The sequence below is a fragment of the Xiphophorus maculatus genome, chromosome 6 (assembly GCF_002775205.1).
Source record: "Xiphophorus maculatus strain JP 163 A chromosome 6, X_maculatus-5.0-male, whole genome shotgun sequence".
NCBI classification, from domain to species: Eukaryota; Metazoa; Chordata; class Actinopteri; order Cyprinodontiformes; family Poeciliidae; genus Xiphophorus; species Xiphophorus maculatus.
Genome location: NC_036448.1, coordinates 16862986 through 16881964, shown reverse-complemented (window position 1 = coordinate 16881964; position 18979 = coordinate 16862986). Strand labels below are relative to the sequence as shown.

At 38.9% G+C, this 18979-nt stretch overlaps 1 protein-coding gene across 9 annotated transcripts in view; it reads left to right on the top strand.

Moving 5' to 3' along the window:
- LOC102220018 (adhesion G protein-coupled receptor L2-like) overlaps window positions 1-18979 on the top strand; it is a 128529-nt gene that overhangs the window by 41763 nt on the left and 67787 nt on the right. For all 9 annotated transcript variants that reach the window (XM_023335453.1, XM_023335451.1, XM_023335452.1 and 6 more), the window contains exon 3: window positions 13646-13859. In XM_023335453.1, the coding sequence (XP_023191221.1) occupies window positions 13646-13859 (214 nt within the window). The remainder of the gene's footprint in view (window positions 1-13645; window positions 13860-18979) is intronic.

The window sequence follows — 18979 nt, the reverse complement described above, 5'->3', positions numbered from 1 at the left end:
TTCATTAGTGCTATTTAGGTTTGCTGTCACTGTCTAGAAGGTGTTGCTATGTTTCCTTATGCTTAGTTTCTTAGTGTTACACGTATTGTGAATTTGTACTCATTATCTTAGATTTCTGTCAGGCCTGTTTATCCTTTTGGTTCCACTTCCCATTTTGTCTCATTTCAGTTTCTATGTCCCTGTAATTAAGCCCATTGAACTCACCTGTGTTGCCCCATCTTAGTTATGTCACTTTACTGTTTCTCTTGCTATTTAAGTTCCTGAATTTTCTTTGTTCATCTCTGATTCTCTGTTCTGTTTTGCTCTATTCAGTTCAGTTTGTCTATTGTGCATTGGCTCTCCAACAAACACCATGGCGATTTTATATTTTAAATTTTTTTTTTTAACCTTTTATTAAAACAAACAAAAAAACAGCCACAAATGTATCTGGAATGATGAACAAACACTGTTTGTCATCTCCAAAATACCAGGTTCAGCATGAAATGTTGTGGTGACAGCTTTATGCAGTGGCATTTATTTTTTCGGCAGGAACAGGAAAGCTGATCTGTTGATGGGAAGCTGGGGTGAGCTAATTACTCATTAATTCTGCAAGAAAACTTGTAAAAGGACTTACAAGAAAGGTGAGGTTCACCTCACAACAGGATCCTAAAACATACAGCCAGAGCTACTATGTAATGGTGTAGTGAAAAGCTTATTTATGCGTTAAAAAGGCTTAGTCATAGACCTAAATCCAGTCGAAAGTATGCAGCTAAACTCTAGTTTGACTGAGCTTGAGCTTTGTTTGCAAAGAACAATGGACACAAATTTCAGTCTCTTCATATATATGCAAAACTGGAGGAATCATACCCCTAAAGACTTGGAAGTGGTTCTACAAAGTAAAAATGTGATGACTAAATACAAATTCACTCCACAGTTTCAGATTTTTATTAGGAAACATTTTGTAGAAAAGTGTGTTACTATTTTTTTCCACTTTAGAATTATAGACTATTCTCTCTTGTTTTTGTGGTTGTCATTTGGTAGAATGTGAAAACATTCAATGCTTTTATAAGGCACTGTATTTTGTCTGTATTCCTGCCTGATGCAGCAGCATTGCAGGCTTCTGCAAACCCCACCAGATATATTTCTGCATGACATCGCCCTTTATTATTTTAATAATATCCTGGAAAGTTTGGAACCATAGGAGAACATGAAATTGAAATGAGCCAGACCCACACGAATGTCCAGGATCAGGGTTTCACTCTGAGGAAATGAAATACAATATCAGCCTCAATGGGTTCATCCTAGATTTATTGCAACAGCCATTTCCTGAGTGCGTTTTTTGGTCAAAGCAAAAGCAAAGAGAGATGTTTCCATCCCGCACTTGAGTGTTGGTGTGTAACTCTTTCCCCAAACCTGAGGAAAGACTTAGCTGTTATTGTGTGTTTAAGACAGGACTGTAAAAGTCAGTTATACGGCGAGCTGATGAACAAGCGCTTAATTTAATGGGCTCAGAGACGCACAAGTTGTCTGGCAGTTTCATTCTATTGCAAAGCGTGCCCTAAATCTTCATTTGCTAGCAATATCTGAGAGCAACTCCATTCATGCCTCTTATGGCAACAAGTTGTATAAACACTGGACCACATGCCCACCTCGCTCTTTCTTTTCTTAAATGCTGTCTAAGAATTTCTTTTTTTTCTTCCTTTCTCCAGGCTGCCTCATTCAAGTAATGGATGAGTCCGGCTCAAAGCCGTGAAGTAGCTTGCCTCGGATTTGAAACTTTGCTCGCTGCAAGGCGTTGTTTTCAACAGGGCTCAGTTGTCATAACAAAGTATAGCATTTAATCTTGAAGGGAAACAGTAGGGCTTCAGTAACAATATAAAAAGATGCAGGAATCTTCTCGCCTTTCATGGTGTCTTGGGATGTGTTTTCCAACAGTAGAAATCACCTTTTGAAATAGAGACAAAAGCATTTACGGAGCCAACAAGAACCTCTCTCGGTTTTATTGTGATTTTTAATGTTCATAGAAATTTTAAATAGCTTAAAGGCATGTCATAACTAATCTAAAGCACAACAGCTAGACAAACAAGCAACAACAAAAGTGTATATATACCATTAAACACTTTTGTGTAAAAGCAATCAAAGCCAGTTGGTGCTCTGAATACCTTCAGCAGGATCTCTTTAAGCACTACCTCTTCAACTGCTTTGTTTTTAATCCTGACAGAGTTGGAACAGTAATTTGTCGAGACGAGTAGACACATAAAGTGTGTCTGCCGTTTGGACAAAAAAAGCGGCTCGTTGTGAGGAAGGGGAATAAAAGGAGACTACAGTTCTATTTACTCTGTGTGAAAATTGTACCAAAATGATGCATTTGTCTCTACCTGTCGTTGCCGCTCTGAATCAAAAATGTCATAACTGCTCACATCTCACATTTTCTACTGATGGTTGTGTTTTGCACCGCAAGCGATGGAGTTAAAACGGATGTTGACAGTAGAAAAATATGGCAATCAATAAAAAGCATTGTGGATTTGACAACTTTGGCTTTTTGTGACATGTTTCTTTGTTTGCAGAGGCTGAGGCAGAGGGACTAGTAAGTTTAAAAAAAAAAAAAAAAAAAAGAGGACAAAACTGGCTCCACAGCCAGCTCTGGTTTCTTTTTGCCTTTGCTCTTGTATGGCAGACAGTCATATATGATGTGAGTCAGTGTAATGATGTGTGTTAGGTCTGCTGGCTAGCTCTCAGTACAGCCCATGAATGTGCCTCTGTTGCAGTCACTGTTTTACTAATCTCCTCAGAGCTGAGTCTGTGCCATAGAGCATGACCACACATTTTTTTGTCTAGGAATTAAATGTCACCTGAGGGCAGGTCACCTGCAAACAAAAGGCCACCAGCCGATTTGCAGGTATAAACAGTCCCAGATAAGGAGGCCTTCTCTTGCTGTGCAGGAAATTGAATAACTACAGAGGCAGAGAAAAAGTAGGAGAAACAGCCACGCACAAAGAACGTTTTTGTTTGCCTTACACTATCAGTATTGACCTCTTGCAGCACATATCCTCATTGAGTGTGCACGGCACAATGGTCTCATCGAAGATGAGGAGCAGGAAGCTGTCTGTCATCTAGATCTCCCCATCTGGGCATCTGTTATCAGCACTGCTGTTTTCTGCTCGCATTGACCGGAATGCTGGTGGAAGGGAATGGGGCAAGGTCATCACGCTCAAGTCAATCAAAGTGGTCAGCGTTGCAGAGATAGCAGGGGGTTATTGCCAAGGAATGTGTATTTTTTTTCCATCGACTTTCTGAAGTTCTCTAAGACTCCCAACAGCATTGCACATAAGTCCACAAAGTCAGGTAGTGTATAGTTCATTGCAAAGGATTTCTATACCCCTTTAACTTTTCATTGCATTACTACTATAAAGTCTTTTAATATGGTTTAATGTGATACACTGAGAAAAAATAAAACATAATCGTGAAGTTTTTTTTTTTGTTGAGTCAAAATCTGAAGTGTTGGACACTTTAATTCAGCCCCCTACACTCTGCTACCTCTAAGTTAAGTCCAACCAATTCTCTTCAGAAGTCACTGACCTTACCTTACTACAAACTACTGTATTAATCTGAATCCCCAGGAAATTTGGAAGCACAATCCAAACTCCTAGACAGTCTTTCTATTCTTACAATTTTAGACAATTCTAAAGATAATATGGATAAAGAATTAGATTCCATAGAGATTTCTGACACTACTGCCAATATGTAGGAAGGCAAGGTCACAGGACCTGATGGTCTTCCCATTGAGATCTATAAAAATAAATTAGCTGAACTTCTTAATTAACCCAGATCAAAATGGCTTTGTGAAAAACAATCAGGAATTCCATCACGGTTTCAGGGTGTTGAACTTCATACATGTTATGCAAGTTTTATAAGTTTAATTTGTTATTTAGAAATTGTCAAACACTAGGGGGATGTAGGCTATAATAATTTTTTATGTTAATTTCTTCCAGTCAGTTCTGTGTATTTCGAAACTGTGAGTGTTTGCTTTCATTGACATTGTGCAAGTACCAGCTTAAATGTCCTAAAAGAGGACAGAGTGCAAGCACATACTGATGTGACCAACACATTTTTTAAATTAGGTTGCTGCAGAGTCGGCATTCTAGAGAAGAGACTCCTGCAGGATGAGCACAGTTAGTAGGAAACTCAGGATGCCTCTTGAAGAGATTGCTGATAAAAATCAGCCCATTAATCTAAGTCAGCACAGACTCTGCCTTAATTGCATTAAAAGTTGCATTTTAATGCAAAAGGAAGCATGCATTTGATGAAAAACATATGGTATAATAACAAAGGCCTGAAAAAACATTTTTTTTGCATGTGCAGCCAAAAAAAGTCTTATGTTTAGATAAAAACAAATTAAGCACCAACTTAAAAAAGGGAAACCTGCATAATATACCTTTCAATCTCAATTGAATTAGTTTGTAATCTCAAGAAACAAGCCAGTCCAGTAGGAGTGATAGTGTGACAGTTTCAGAAACCGTGATAAAACTGAATTGACCATTTATTCTCAGCTAAAGCCTGATCTCTAGTCATCATTGTGGTCTCAGCCTCATTATTCATGTAATCCGTGTTCCAGTTGCAGCTTCTCCTTACACCTTGTCTCAGCTCCATACATGCAGGACCGGGTGAACGGAGGTGGGGGTTAGTTAAGGGGAACTCTGCCCCGGCAAACAAGAACAGAGACAAGAGCATGTGATGGAGACTAACTCGCCCCCGCCAACACCACTTCTCTTTTATTTCTGCTTCATCCTCTTCTTTCTTTCTTTCTCTCTATCCTCCGGGAAGGCACCTGACTTACCCACAGACATTTCTAGCGTGGAAAATCCAGCTGGGGTTTAAGTGCAAGGGTAAAATGTGGGCTTCAAGGGGGCTTAGGTATCACTCAGGGCAGATCAAACCCACAAAACTATAACCCTGCTGCACTCTGAAGGGTTAGTCTAACTTACCTCTTTCTGTGTGTTTCATCAACTTCCCTGAAGAGATGCAACAATATGTTGGATATTGAACAAGCAATGAACTAATTCTGTCAAAGTGCCGCTCTCCCAGGAGGGCATTGGAGGTTTTTCATGTTCTAAGCTGAACATTACCTTCTTCTAAATGTTTATCCTTTGTAATAGATATTTGTATCAGTACGGAAGGGATGTTTTCTCAGTAAATTATGAAAGATTATATTTTACTTTAATCAGACTAATGTACTGGGGAAACGGGCCAAACATTATAGTTTACTACATCCTCACCAGAATTATCCCTGTCAGGGCCCTCATGAATTTAGAGGCTTACATGTATTAGTAATGCAATGAAGCTTCGTCTATCTTCTGATGTTCACCCAGAGGGTCAGAGATAGGGAGGATAAATCTTAATTATTGTGACCAAATTAAGTCATTACAGCCTGCAAGTTCTGCAAGAAATTCTTATCTGCAAGGGCCTGTATATGAGCTGGATGTTCTTTTGAGGCTAAGTAACCCACCATGTTCTCTGTGCATTATTTGTGGCAAAGCATACACCTGGAGCCTCTGCGGCTCAGTAAAGTCGAGCAGCGAGCTTGTAATTGGAGGGTTGTAGGTTTAATTCTGGCATCCTCAAGTTGCATGTTGATGTTCTTCTGGGCAAGGCACCTAACCCCAAGCTGTCTATTCATACACCATGCGGGATGTTGCACATACTGAAATTATGATTCGATACATTGTTCAACTCTACTTGTTTAATTTATTTGCAAATTTTCTGTGCAGAACATAACCAACGACTGTCACATAATTTGGCATCATTCAAATGCACTATCCTACAGTCATTTGGGGTATATTTTGCTAATTGTGGTGCTAATGCTGTGTGTGTTCTGATAGAACAATGCCACTTGTCATCTCTGAAAGATCCATACATCTCAAAGTCAGTCTGTAAACTAGATACTGTGTTCAACATTTTATCTTCTTTTAACTGACATGGTTTAAATGAAGCATTTTTCTTCAGATTTTTCTTTTTTATTGGCTCTGCAAGCCCACAGGAATAAAAGGATTAAATGGAAAGGGTCATAAGCCTCTTAAAATTATAAAATGTAATTTTCTTCTCTGGATTAAACAAATCATATCATTGGACCAACCTGCTCATTTTTGTTCAGTGGCCTAACCACTAACATAATTTTTGTTAACTTTAAACTATGCAAGTCCATAATGTTTTAGCGTATTGATTGCTGGCTCCCAAACTAATTTGGAGATTCCACAAAAACAAGTAGAAAACTCTGCTAAGCAGTTATATGTAAATTATAATTTACAAAGTGTGTCAAACTTTTGTATTGCCCACTTCTGTGGGAATAGTAAAGAGTGACATACTAACCTTTTAGAAGGACACCATCGTCCGGAAACAAATGGGGTGATTTGTCCAAATGAGCAGCAAAGACTACTAATGTGCTGCTCCCATAGTGCTTTATAGAAAACTCAAACAAATCAACTCTATTCCAATCCTTGCTCTGTTGGTGCGTGATTCCTTTTCCCTTCACTTCACTGCATTGTGAACCTTTAACAACCTTTTAGATTATGCTCGGTCACAATCTACTAAGTTTTATTATGTTTTAAACAAATCCAGTGAAGTCACTATTCAACAACTGGCAAAATCTAAATTTATGTCCAAACCTACTTAATATTTTGTACTGCGCATCACTTTCACAGGCAGTCCTAATATATCTGGTTTTATCTTTCAGAAACAATAAAATACCTCTACATGGTGTGATAGCATCTAGGTTTTAATAAAATGGCCCGCCTGAGGAGTCTAGAGGCAGCATTAGGGTCCTTTAACCCTAGCAATATGACAAATCCTTCTCCTTAGACTCCTTTATTGGGACATGTGTCAACATTTAATCTGTTATTCTATACTCCCGCTCTGCATTTCTGAGTTAAGACAACATTTAGAGAATAAATTGGGGGAAAGGGCAGTGGTACGAGTTGCGGCTTTGCAACTTGAACCTGCAACGGCTTAATTTATGTATCACCAAAGAGAAAAGGGATACGGCATGGAGCGCTTCATCTGACCATGGAAGCAGTCTCTTCTTTAGTGCTGGCTTCTATTTTCGAATTCTTATATGGGAATCAAGAGTGTCTGATGGCAGCAGTCTGGGAAGGGCGGGTGTAGCCCTGGGGTTTGTGGTCTTGTCTGACACTGTCTTTAGAAACAATTCCCAGCAAGGTGGACCAGAGCAGGGACTAAAGTGTCATGGGAAACGGTGCAATGTGTCCAACTTGATTTTCAGTGTTTCGCCGTGTTTCGACAGTTAGACTGAAATGTGAGCTGCGGAGGGATATGGAAGGCTTCTTTGGGTGTCATCTGTATTCGAAAAGCAGGTGTTACGTTGTGAATCCCCAGATCTCCGTTCTAATCTCCCACCTTTCTTATGTGTGCCTCTCACATCTGATGAATGGTCATGTGAAACATTTTCTAACATTTTGGGCAGGATTGCCAACTGCCTTACCAATTAGGGAGTTTTTTTGTGTGGTGTTTTCATACAGATTCACTCAGGCTAGTTGAAAAAATTAGTGTTTTTAATCTTCTATTCCTGTTTTATAAATTTCTTTGAAAAAGCCTAACTCCACTGAAATAAATCCTTCTCATTCTCTCCGGATATTGGATTATGGAGGCATTTCTCACTTTTGGGGGGAAAACTTGACTCTAAGATCTTCTCTTTCTTTTCAAGATGTTGCCTACCAGTAGCACCGGGAATAAAACAACATAAAAAGACAAACAATCTTGAAGTTCTCCTGCTGCGACCGTTGTGGGGGCACTCTTATTTGACTAAAGGCTACACCCTCCTTTATGGTACAAAAGAAAGCGTCCCTGTCAAACCGAAACCCAGAACAATAGGGGCCAGCCTCAGGGAAACAGGGCCATTTGCATGCAGCTGTTTGCCGTTTCCAGGACCACAAAGGCCAATCAAAGAAGCCTTAATGGGAGATGACAAGCGTCAACCAGTGCCTTTGCTCTCTGTCTGTGCCAGGTCTCGTCATTCTCTCCTACCCTCCAAATATGGCCCAGTTCTTTTAAGTTAAACATTCCTCCAGTCTTTTTTTGCCTCCCACTGCCTGATGGTGTGTAGTTTGAGCGGTCAAAGGTTGGTCATGACTGCAGACTTGAGAGCTTGCGTGCAGAGCAGCCAGGATGAACCTGAGCATGTGTTTAATGGTCCGCCACTTGCAGTTGGCAGACAGCGGTATCGCAACACGAAAGCGACATCATGTTCTCATATAATCTTCATAGATTTTTTTTTTCTTACGTCACATGAGGGTATAATTGCAGAGGGTTTCAGATGCACCCATCTGAGCCACAGTGCCACTTCCAATTTCAAGGGTGTTGATAGAAAACAAAATATGTATTATGAGAGGGATTGTCGCCAGTGAATTATAGGCTGTCAGCTGGACGAAAAAAGAAAAAAAAAAATAAATAAAGCTCCCAGAATGCAACAGATTGAGCAGCAGTACTGATCTTGCTTTGCTCTCTTGAGCTCAATAGATGGCTTAGCAGGCAGGTCAGGAGGAGAAATCTGAAAAGCTACTTTTCTGTGCAGCCACTCACTGACGGGAATGCATGATTAGGCCTGATGTCAACAAGGGCAGGAATGGGGATCAGAGCCAATTATCACTTTGTCAAAGTGGCTTCCATTGCAGTATGTCTGGGTGGTCTCAATCAAATATGATACTAGGCTTTTTATTTGGGAAAAATATAATATCATGATTTTTTTCAACAGGAAAATTATGGTCACTGTTATCACAATCTCTGTATGTAAAAATAGTATCTAAATCTATGACATAGCATAAAGGGTAGGCTGAAGAATATTTGCAAACATACATCTGCAGTAGGAAATATTTACAAGGAGATCAAACTTGTGCTGTTGAGTAAAATCTTGGATGGCTTCTTTTTACCTTTACTTGAGGAAAAACATGTTGATGTAGAGCTACTCTTATAAATGTTGACTACTGTACCCACCTCTGCCCTTTACATTTATATCCTTAAATAAAATTGAATAGAAATATGTTCTTGTTTGTGGATGCCATACATCAACACAATATGAAAGCTCGTTCAGAGGGAAAATGGACAGAGCTCAACACCAGGCAGAAAAAACTGTGGCAGCTAAAGTTTTGAGACTTGCAAGTAGGCAGGACAGTAACCATAAGAATACAGTAAGGGCCATGTGCAAGGCTTGTAGAGACTAATGCTAAGTGTACAAATTTATTGACCATCGACAATAAGCTGCGACCTGGTGCTTCATGCGTTGTTGCCAGTAACACTGCAATGAGGAGCTTTTTTGAGAAAAGTTACTAAAGGAAGTGGAACTGGAAAGTCCCTATATTTATTGACAAAGTTGGTAAGTTATGGTATCTTGCAATCTGCCCAAGTAATATGGCTTAGGTTGGTATTGTATTGGCATCCCACAAACAATATATATATTTCAAAAACAGAGGGGTAAAATACTTAAAAATATGTGGAATAGTGTAATTGTAGCCAAAGAATTGGTGTTGTTTGATCATTTAAATTTTTGCTTATGTTTGTGGTGGAGCTTCTGAATGGTTTAATTTAATGAATAAGTTATTATAACTGCATTCAATTTTATAGGAATTTCACATTAGACATTGTTATTGAACTAAAATTTTAATAATGCATTTTACCATAGTGATCATTACAACCAACAACTTTTTCTGGTCTGCCACATATAACCAGTATAGTGATGAAGTATAAGATTCAACTAAACATTAATGTTTACCGTTTGTCCAATAGACCATGTATTTTATTTTATGTTAAATATTGGCAGTGACACAGCAAGATCACACACTCTGTGACTCACACCCACACAGGGTTTGCGTTATGAATTCCATCCTGCAGTTTTCCTGACACCATTTTCCCTACAGCTGGTGGCCTTCTGTCGCAATCTTCAACTGCTGCAAAGTTGATCAGTCAAACAAAGCACAGAGTGTGAGATGAAAAGCTTTTCATGCCTCCCTAGAACACACTGCACACAAACAACCTTCACTCCTTCTCAAGATCTTGCAAAACCCGTTTAAACCAAGGAAGTGCACACAGAGTAGACACATCCAGAAACCTTTGTTGTCACAAGATTTTTGCTTCAGAGCTTTGTCTAAACCCTGAGATCTTAGGCGACATCCTGTTCAGCCACCAAAAATATATTCCTTTGAATTTAGATTTTTCCCATCTACACAATGAAAAAAAGTCTTCTTTACACATGGTATAGTGGTGTATTTTATTCAGATTTGTTATCACATGGCTAGTTACATATTTACTAGGCAAGCATTAATGAGACCAAGACTATGTGCAGTTTGGAGAGAAGGTGATTTTTTCTTTGGGCCACCGGCACAGTCTAGGTGCTCCTAATTGATGTAGTGTTAGCCTATGACCAAAAAGATCTATACCAGAGACGTGGGGGGTGGAGTCCAGCCAGCCACGAGCCTAATCAATCGCTAGTCTTCTGCTGACAGCAGAAGACTAGCGATTGATCATGCCATAGCAATCTGATAGATGGGCAGAGGTGGCAGTGGACAGCTGGAGAAAGAGACTTAGACAAGGCAGATGGCGCATGTGTCCATGAGGATGTTGTTTTTTTTTCTTTGCAGAAAGACGGTCTTTCTGCTTGGAATTTTAAAACCCCACAAGATACATTATTTCCGTCTGTTCTCTATAGCTGCAGTGATAAACCCGTCACTCCGTCCATGAGGAATGGCAGGCGGGATGATCATTAGTCTTCGCAGTAAAGCCGCCAACTCCTCTCTCTGGGTTTTATCATCCACCATTCTGGACAGGTTTTCTGAAAGGTTTGGGTAATTGTCGTGGTTATTGGGAAAGATGGAGTGACCCCGCAGCCCTTCACTTATGATTTGGCTGGACTGATTTCTTCTAATGAGGTGATAAACAGTCCAGCTAAGAACAATTTACTGGCTATTAGATGGATCATGGTTTCATAATGAAATGTCTGGAGGCCAAATGCCAGAGAAAATCTGCCATTAATTTCATATTTTGTTCTCTTGCTACTTCTCCTAGTGTGCCTAGAACTTTTTTCTAATATGCAATGACTCTTTCGGTATATTTTTAAGAGTGAATGTTTTACAGATGCCATTTTTCTCCTTTTTGCTGCTGTGGCGTGTGCAGGCTTACATAGACTATCATTATGACTGAGCTAGGCACAGGAAAGCTGAAATGACTTGCAGACATGTTGGTCAGGTTTTTAAGGACAAGAATTTTGAGCCAGAATCACTTCAGCTCTGAGCAGTTCAAACAATACTAATTGCGCAGGACCCAGACTATCAAAAGTGTGAGGATAATTAAAGCATGGGGGCAAAGTGAACCCGGGGTGGTAAGTGTTAGTACATGACAATGGTCGGGAGCCAATGGGAGCAGGAAAAAGGTAACAGGCTGAAAGGAGGGCTAATTAGGAGAGAGCAGTGTAGAAAATACAAATGGTAGCTGCTCCCTCAGGGGCCTGCCGGTGCTGAAAACAACGACGATTATTGACAGTTCATGCAGAGCTCTACTTGCTTGTCTATAATGGAGCAAATTTCCATGTTCTGCTTAGATTTTACCAAATTGTTTTCTCAGAATTGCAGACAGTTCTAGTTGTTTTGACTGGATCACTTTAACTGCAGTTAATGGATTTCTTTTTCTTCCTCACCGTGGATATAAAAAGACTATATGCCTGTATTAAAACGTCAGATTTTTTGGATGTAAACCCTTAAACCAGTACTTTGTGGAAGCACTTGTTGATTCAGATACAGGATCTGTTGTTCTTGTGCAAATGCCTGTCATCATTTATAATGATTCAAATTAATTTTTGATAAAAATCAGCAGTATTTCACTTATATTTACATTAAAACTTACTTTTTTTAATACCCTGGGTAGATTTAGAGCTAAATACACATTTTAATATTATGCTTCTTTTTTAGAGTAGCCCAGCCAGAGTTGAGACTTGAATATGCAGAGGGAGCTAAAGGTTAGAGTGATGGCAAGACTTGGTGCTTGTTACCAAAGATAAATCTTCAAAATATCATTGGCGATTTTCCTTTTGATTATTTTTAAGGAGTGGTACAAATGATTTTGACTTGATATTTTTTCACTAAAAAACTATTACTTTTTACTGAAACTCCTTTTTCATTTCCTGTCAGAATGACACTTCTTGGTTGAATGGAAATAAAGAAAAGATGGAACAGCGACATTACTAAGATGCTTCTCCATAACTGATAAAAATATAAGATGAAAAACTGGTTTAGAGACTGCCAGGAACCTGGCAGTAACATTGAAGAACTAGCAGGATTTTCTGGTTGGTGCTGGCTGTGGTCTACCTGTGACAACAATCTCTATAGTCTCCATATGTCTGGACTGAAGACTGGGGTTGAGCGACAAAAGCCTTTCCTCAAAACATTCTGACATGTCCAAAATCTCCCAACATCTCTTGAGAGAATGTGCTAGGGTCTTACAAAACCAAAACTTGGACTTTTGGTCATAATCTCAAGACATGGTAAAAGCACTATCATGCTGTAGGATTACTTTTCTTCAGTTCAACCTAGACTTTTTCTAAAGACAGATGACATTGTAAGTAGTTCTAAATACCACACAGCTGTGATGTAAAACCTTCTGGTCTATGTTAAATCAAAGCACAAATCACAATCAATGCTTTACCAACAAAAATATAAGGTTTTCAAAAAGACCTAGCAGTAGTTTGGAATAAATCTGACAGGAAATCCGTGGGGTTGCTGATAAAGCTTGTGGACAATAGCGCTCATCTCAATCTGTTAGACTGACCCAAATCTGGCAAATACTGACAAGTTTAGAATTAGATAAAAGTTATTCACAACTTTGACACTGGCATATTGCAACTATTTATTTTTTGCACCTACATATTTTATGCAGTTTGATTGTACAGGATAGACATAACATATTTTTGAAATTTTCCATGGTTCCAGTTTTGACCAAACTTTTTATTGCTTAACAGAGACACCTTTTGTAGGGTAATTTCCTCTAAAGTGACTTAGACATCAGTAAACTATTTGGCAATTCTCCTTTCTACTCGGCTTCATGCATTGGTCAGTTGTCCTATGTGGACTTCACACTGTCCCTTGTCTGATTGGCCCCCCATAATTTTCAGAATCCCACTTTATTCAGGTGGGATTCTGCCTCTCTTTGTGTCGTTCTTTTCACATCAAACAGAGCAAAAAAAAAAGAGAAATAAATTAAAGGGTCTATATGATAATAGAACTGTTCTCAATTGAACTGGATTTGGTCCTGCTGGTGGATGCTCTCTGTTGGTGGAGACCATCTCAAAGCACTCTGGCCTTTATATCTGCTGAGGAATTTATTAGATTACCAGTGATCTCAGATGATTTAAAAATTTGACAGGCCTGACCACAGAGCAATGGAGAAATGAATTGTTTTTCATCATTCCCCCATTCCTGGGTTGCGTGTAATGACCCCTCTATTTAAAACTGTGGTAAACATTGGACTGCTGTGGCCTATTCGGAGCTTGCCAACAAATTTTTACAGCATGATGTGCGGTCTTATTGTGCTGGCGCAGTGATCCCTTAACCTATTAATTTAGTGATGCGCTTTCTTTGTCTTTGTGTGTGTTTCTCTCTCCCCCCGTCGTCAGGCTTCAGCCGTGCGGCCTTGCCTTTTGGGCTGGTCAGGAGAGAGCTCTCGTGTGAAGGATATGCGATTGATCTACGTTGCCCTGGGAGTGATGTCATCATGATCGAGACGGCCAACTATGGCCGCACTGACGACAAGATCTGCGATGCTGACCCGTTCCAGATGGAGAATGTCAACTGTTACCTCCCCGATGCCTACAAGATTACATCGCAAAGGTAAAACACCGGGTGGGAGAGGAGGGACTCCATTTCACAAGCACAACCAGGAGCTTGGCAGAAAAAGCATTGCCTTCTTTTTTGTTTGTCTACAATATTTCCACTGTATGCTGAACTTTTTATTTCTGTAATATTTTGTTACATTTTGGCATATACTTCTTCAGATGGATATGCTTTTGTTAATTGTCATTATCATCATTTCTTTTTCTAGTGCATCTCAATAATTCAAATTTCATATAAAAATGTATTTAATCCAGTAATTCAATTCAAAAGCAAGACTCACATTATAATGATTCATTCTACACCAAGTGATGAATTTCAAGTCTTTATTTCTTTTAATTTTGATGATTTGACTCATAACTTATAAAAATTCAGACTTAGTTTCCCAGAAATTGAAATATTTCATTATATAAACATGTTATGTTATGGCCATGCTATAGCCTGCACAATCATAGAGAAAACTGCTGACATGACAGTTGTCCAGCAAACAATCACTGTTCCAGAATGATGTCATTAAAATGTCATTATTTACTTTCATAATGACATACTTTAGTCAGTGTCCTTGAAGCACTGAATGAAGCACCTTTTTCTGTTTCCTTCCATTCAAATAATTGATGGTACTGAGAGCCTTACCATTAAATATGATTTTACTGATTGCAGGTTTTTCAGTTGTCCTTTTGACTGAATAGCTGCTGTATTTTGCCTGTAAGTATGTTGTATGTTTTAATCCTAAATTAAGTGAATTTATTGCCAGATCATTTTTTAATTTTGTCAGATCACATAGTAGCATTTATACCTAGAGCAAACAATGAACAGTCAATCCAGGTGATCGGCAAAGATCGGTGATCGGCCTCATTGGTGATCGGTATTGAAATCGGCAGCAAAAAACCTGATCGGAGCATCCCTAGTTTTAAGTCATATTACTCAAAATGAGCAGAAATAAACATTTCAAATGCATCAGTATGTATAAGGAATCAATATAATGTATAAAATTTTACTTTTTGAATTGAAATACTGGAATACATAAACTTTTTTCCTGGCATTACTATCTATTAAAATTCACCTGCGTTTTTGACATCAATTATTTTGCTCTGGTTAGTGTTGGTGCAAAAAACTCTCATTTTTGGTATGCTTATCTAACATTTTTGCAGACAATATTCAAATATCTTGCACAGTTATGTTATTTAACAACAGTAGAAAAGCCTGAACTACAAACTTCACATTTTAGGCAGATCAGGACCACTGTGTGTTGTGTGTCCTTGGCACCTTTTAGACTCTGCAGAGCTTTTTCAAGCACCAAACACTATGCAATGCGCTGAAAGCTAATATATACAGCTGAATGTGTTCAAGCAAAATGGCGCCATCTTACACCCTTCAAATTCCAGGTTTTGCCGTCTCTTGCCAAATTATGTGGATGACATTTAAAATCTTTAAAAAGTGCAGATTAATTCTTGACAGGCAGGAAGTGACATCCATGCAACGGGGCTCTTCACACCAGCTGCGTGTTGTTGCTTCTGTTTGAGTCATAATCGGAGTAGCTCAGGGAGGCGACCGCCAGTCACATGAACACCCTCCTAATACCCTATCTGGAACACTGCGCTTGCTTTGTTCAAACACTTGTAGTGCATTGAAGTGGCTTTGCCTCAGGTAGCGAGCAGTGCCCATCATCGTGCCTTTTATCCTGGTTACCCTCTCACAGGATGCCGCCTCATTGTCAAACGACAGCACAGCAACACTTCAGCTCGACTGCTGCTTACCCCTAGAGGTGTGTGTGTGTTTTTAAAGGGCACTGGATGAGCTATTCATAAACAGTAACGACCACTGTTCACTGTCTAATGCGCCGCTCTGTCTTAACCTGCAGCCTCTTTAAAGCTGGCTTTTGAGCATCATCGCCCACCATGTCAGACCTTTGGGATTTTTACATGCCTCATTTTCTCCTGTTTACCCCCATGAGATGCAGCTCCACAGAAGAGCTTCATGAATACATCAGGTCCCGCTGTCTTTTTAAATCTACACCGCAGTCCCAGTACAGTTGTACAGTATAATGCTGCAGATGCTTTCCATGCCTTTTGCTTTCACTGACAACCGCAACACTTTTGTTGATTAGTTGAGACCAACACTGGGTGGGGATTTACTTCAAACCTACAGTCAGGTGAAAATTAAAACACCCCACAACAGCCCATGTTTTTACTTCATATTTGGGCATATGGATATTTAATGTCAAATTGAAGTAATACCCCTAACAAAACAACAATATTGAGCGAAACACATTTTAAAACCTTGAAAATGCAATATAATTTCTGGTAAGAAATAAATAACACCCCCACATTTATTCTTTCTTAGAATGGTTAGAAAAGTTAATTAGTATTGTGAAAAAGATTTAGTTTGGTGTGGCTGATGAGGTTGTTGAAGTGAGAGAGCATTATAGGAGGATCTGTCTGAAACATTCAGAAATATGTTGTTGCATCTTACATGTCTTACTTAAAAAAAAGCCTCAAAAGAATTACAAATTTGCCAAAATAAGTCTCTGGCTATAGGTCATCAATGAACCTGCAGCTGGCCTTTACAGCTGTTGCTATGAAAATAAATACCTGCATAAAAAGAAAAAAGACTGCATAAGTTTAACTTTCGTAGGAGGTGTGCAAAGAAGAATCCTTTAATTTTAAAAAAATAAACCAAAGCCACACTGATATTTTCCAAGGATAGCCCAGACAAAGACCAGGACTTCCAGAATGTTGTTCTTTGAACAGATGAATGTAATATTGAGTTATTTTGATGCCAGGAGAGAGGACACCATCTAAATACAAAATTCCAGGAAAGCTCAAAGAATCCACCATGAGCTCTATACTATGATTTAAAAGGTGCCTGGTGAAAATGTGAGACCCTCTCTAAAGTAGTTGTTGGTGAAGCAGAACTGGACCCTGTGACATGACAATGACTCAAAACATGACTCAAAATCTGTCAAGGACTAGCTGAAATGAAAAATGCCGCTCTGAGTCAAAGCCTAGATCTTGAACTGATTGAGGTGCTGTGGGGTGACTTGAAACAGGCTGTACATGCAAGAAACTCTTCAAACATCTTACAGTTGAAAGTAAGGAGTGGGTCAAACTTTGCTCAGATTAATGTCTACAAGAAGCATCTCTGAAGTTTTTTTAGCCAGTGGGGTAAGGCTAGCTTTTAGAGGGTAGTGTGTCCTAAAGTTTTCCTCATTTTTATTCTTATCTTTTGTTTAATGAGTAAAAGCAAGGACACTTTTTGCTGTTTAATTCCAGTTGAATCACTTTCTTTTCCAGAAATAAAGAAAATACAATTAGACACCGACATTTCTTAATAAAAAAACTTAATATTTATGTGGGTGTCCTATTTTTTTCACATGCCTGAATATTGATCCAGGTTCCCAGGAAATGATGGTTTTGAAAGGAGCCTATTGCCACAATGATCGTAAGGATTCAGATTAGAGGAAAAGGGCTCCTGATCGTAATTAAAGGCGATGTGATAAATGGCGGTGTTAAACCAGCCGCAAATCTTTCAGAGACCAATCAGCGCTCCATTGGTGTGCAGCAAACTAGAATGTGGGTATTTTAACTCTATCACAATGGGCCAGTCAATACTGTCAGGATTAACAAAAGGCAACAGCCCCACAGACGGATAAACAAACACATTAAACAAGAGCGGGTAGATGGAAACAGTTGGAGGTCTGCATCTCAGACTGGCAGTTTCTGGAAATTACGACAGAGAGCATTCGTCAAGAACAGTTTTTTTCCCCTCCACAACAAAAATTACTAGACAGGAATCAAATAGATAGATTTTTGCACGACAGCTACATCAAAGGGTTTTGTCAAGAAGAACGTTTAGTTGAAAGTTTTGTTAAGAAAGTGCCGCAACCTCTGGTCACATTGCTTAATATTCAGGTCCTCATTCCTTTAGAAACGCGCCGTGAATGGACTGTGAATTTGACCTTTCCATCTCTCGACCGGAGCAGGTGCAAAAACTGTTCACTTGTAAAAAATTATGATCTAAATACACTTTTCGTCTCTCTGCCTTCCATTACTTCATTTGAATCGCCACCTCTTCTTTGACCCTTTAAAACTACCAGAATGAATCTTTAATCTGGTCAAAGGTGCAGCTCTCTGAGAGAAAGCGAGTGGAATTCAAACACTTGACTGCCGTGAGACTGTTCAGTGCAGATCGCACGCTGGGATTTGCTGCTGTTATAAACAGACTGTCAGAACCCTTAGCAACAACACCTGCTCCTAAAACACGAAGCCATCTCCAAATTACTGTGAAGGAAAACGCTGCGGTGAATGGTTCCGGCATTAAAAGAATTTTTAGTGAAGGAAAAAAAGCTTTTTTGGTTCTTACATGTATACAAATCAATATTTAATGTTTACCAAAGATCAAATGGTGCAATATGATAGGTGTTCTCTTGTACTGGTTAACCAACAGAGAATGATCATCTAACAAAACATTTTTCCTGTCTTTTAACTCCCAGCCTTAGTTTTCTGGGCTACAAACTAAACAGTTTGATTTGGTCTCATTGCTCACATCAAGTCAGCTGAACACAATCTGCTTAGTACAACAAAGAACTCATAAATAGCCAGAAATGCTTCCCTTCGGAGCCGCTAGAAACCAGAAGTGGAGCTGAAGCTTGGGTGAATATTTATTAGGTGTGTGCCTTTGTGTGTTCTTTTGTCCTGCAGGTCAGCTGCAGTGTGGCACAAAGTCAACCACAGTAAAAATTGTAGATGAATATTCAGTGTTTTTTGTATTATTTATGTATCACCACCTCTATAATTTATCTGGAGTTTAAATTTCCTGCTAGTTGAGATGAAGCTAATAGTTGCTTCCTTAACACACTTAATGACAGATTTAAAAAGAACAAAACACCATAGGGATGCATAGAAACGTTTAACCCCCGAGACTATGCATGATGTTCACAAGGTTTTAAACATATTTGATGTAAATCTAAGAATGCAAATAAAGATTTTTGAAATTCTGTTTCTTTTCCATGAATTGTGCATTTTAATCCTTATAATAAGAGACAATTAGGATTGAAAATTATAAATATTTTGCATTTTCACAGATAGAATAAGGTCTTATTAATATAAAAATAATCTCTA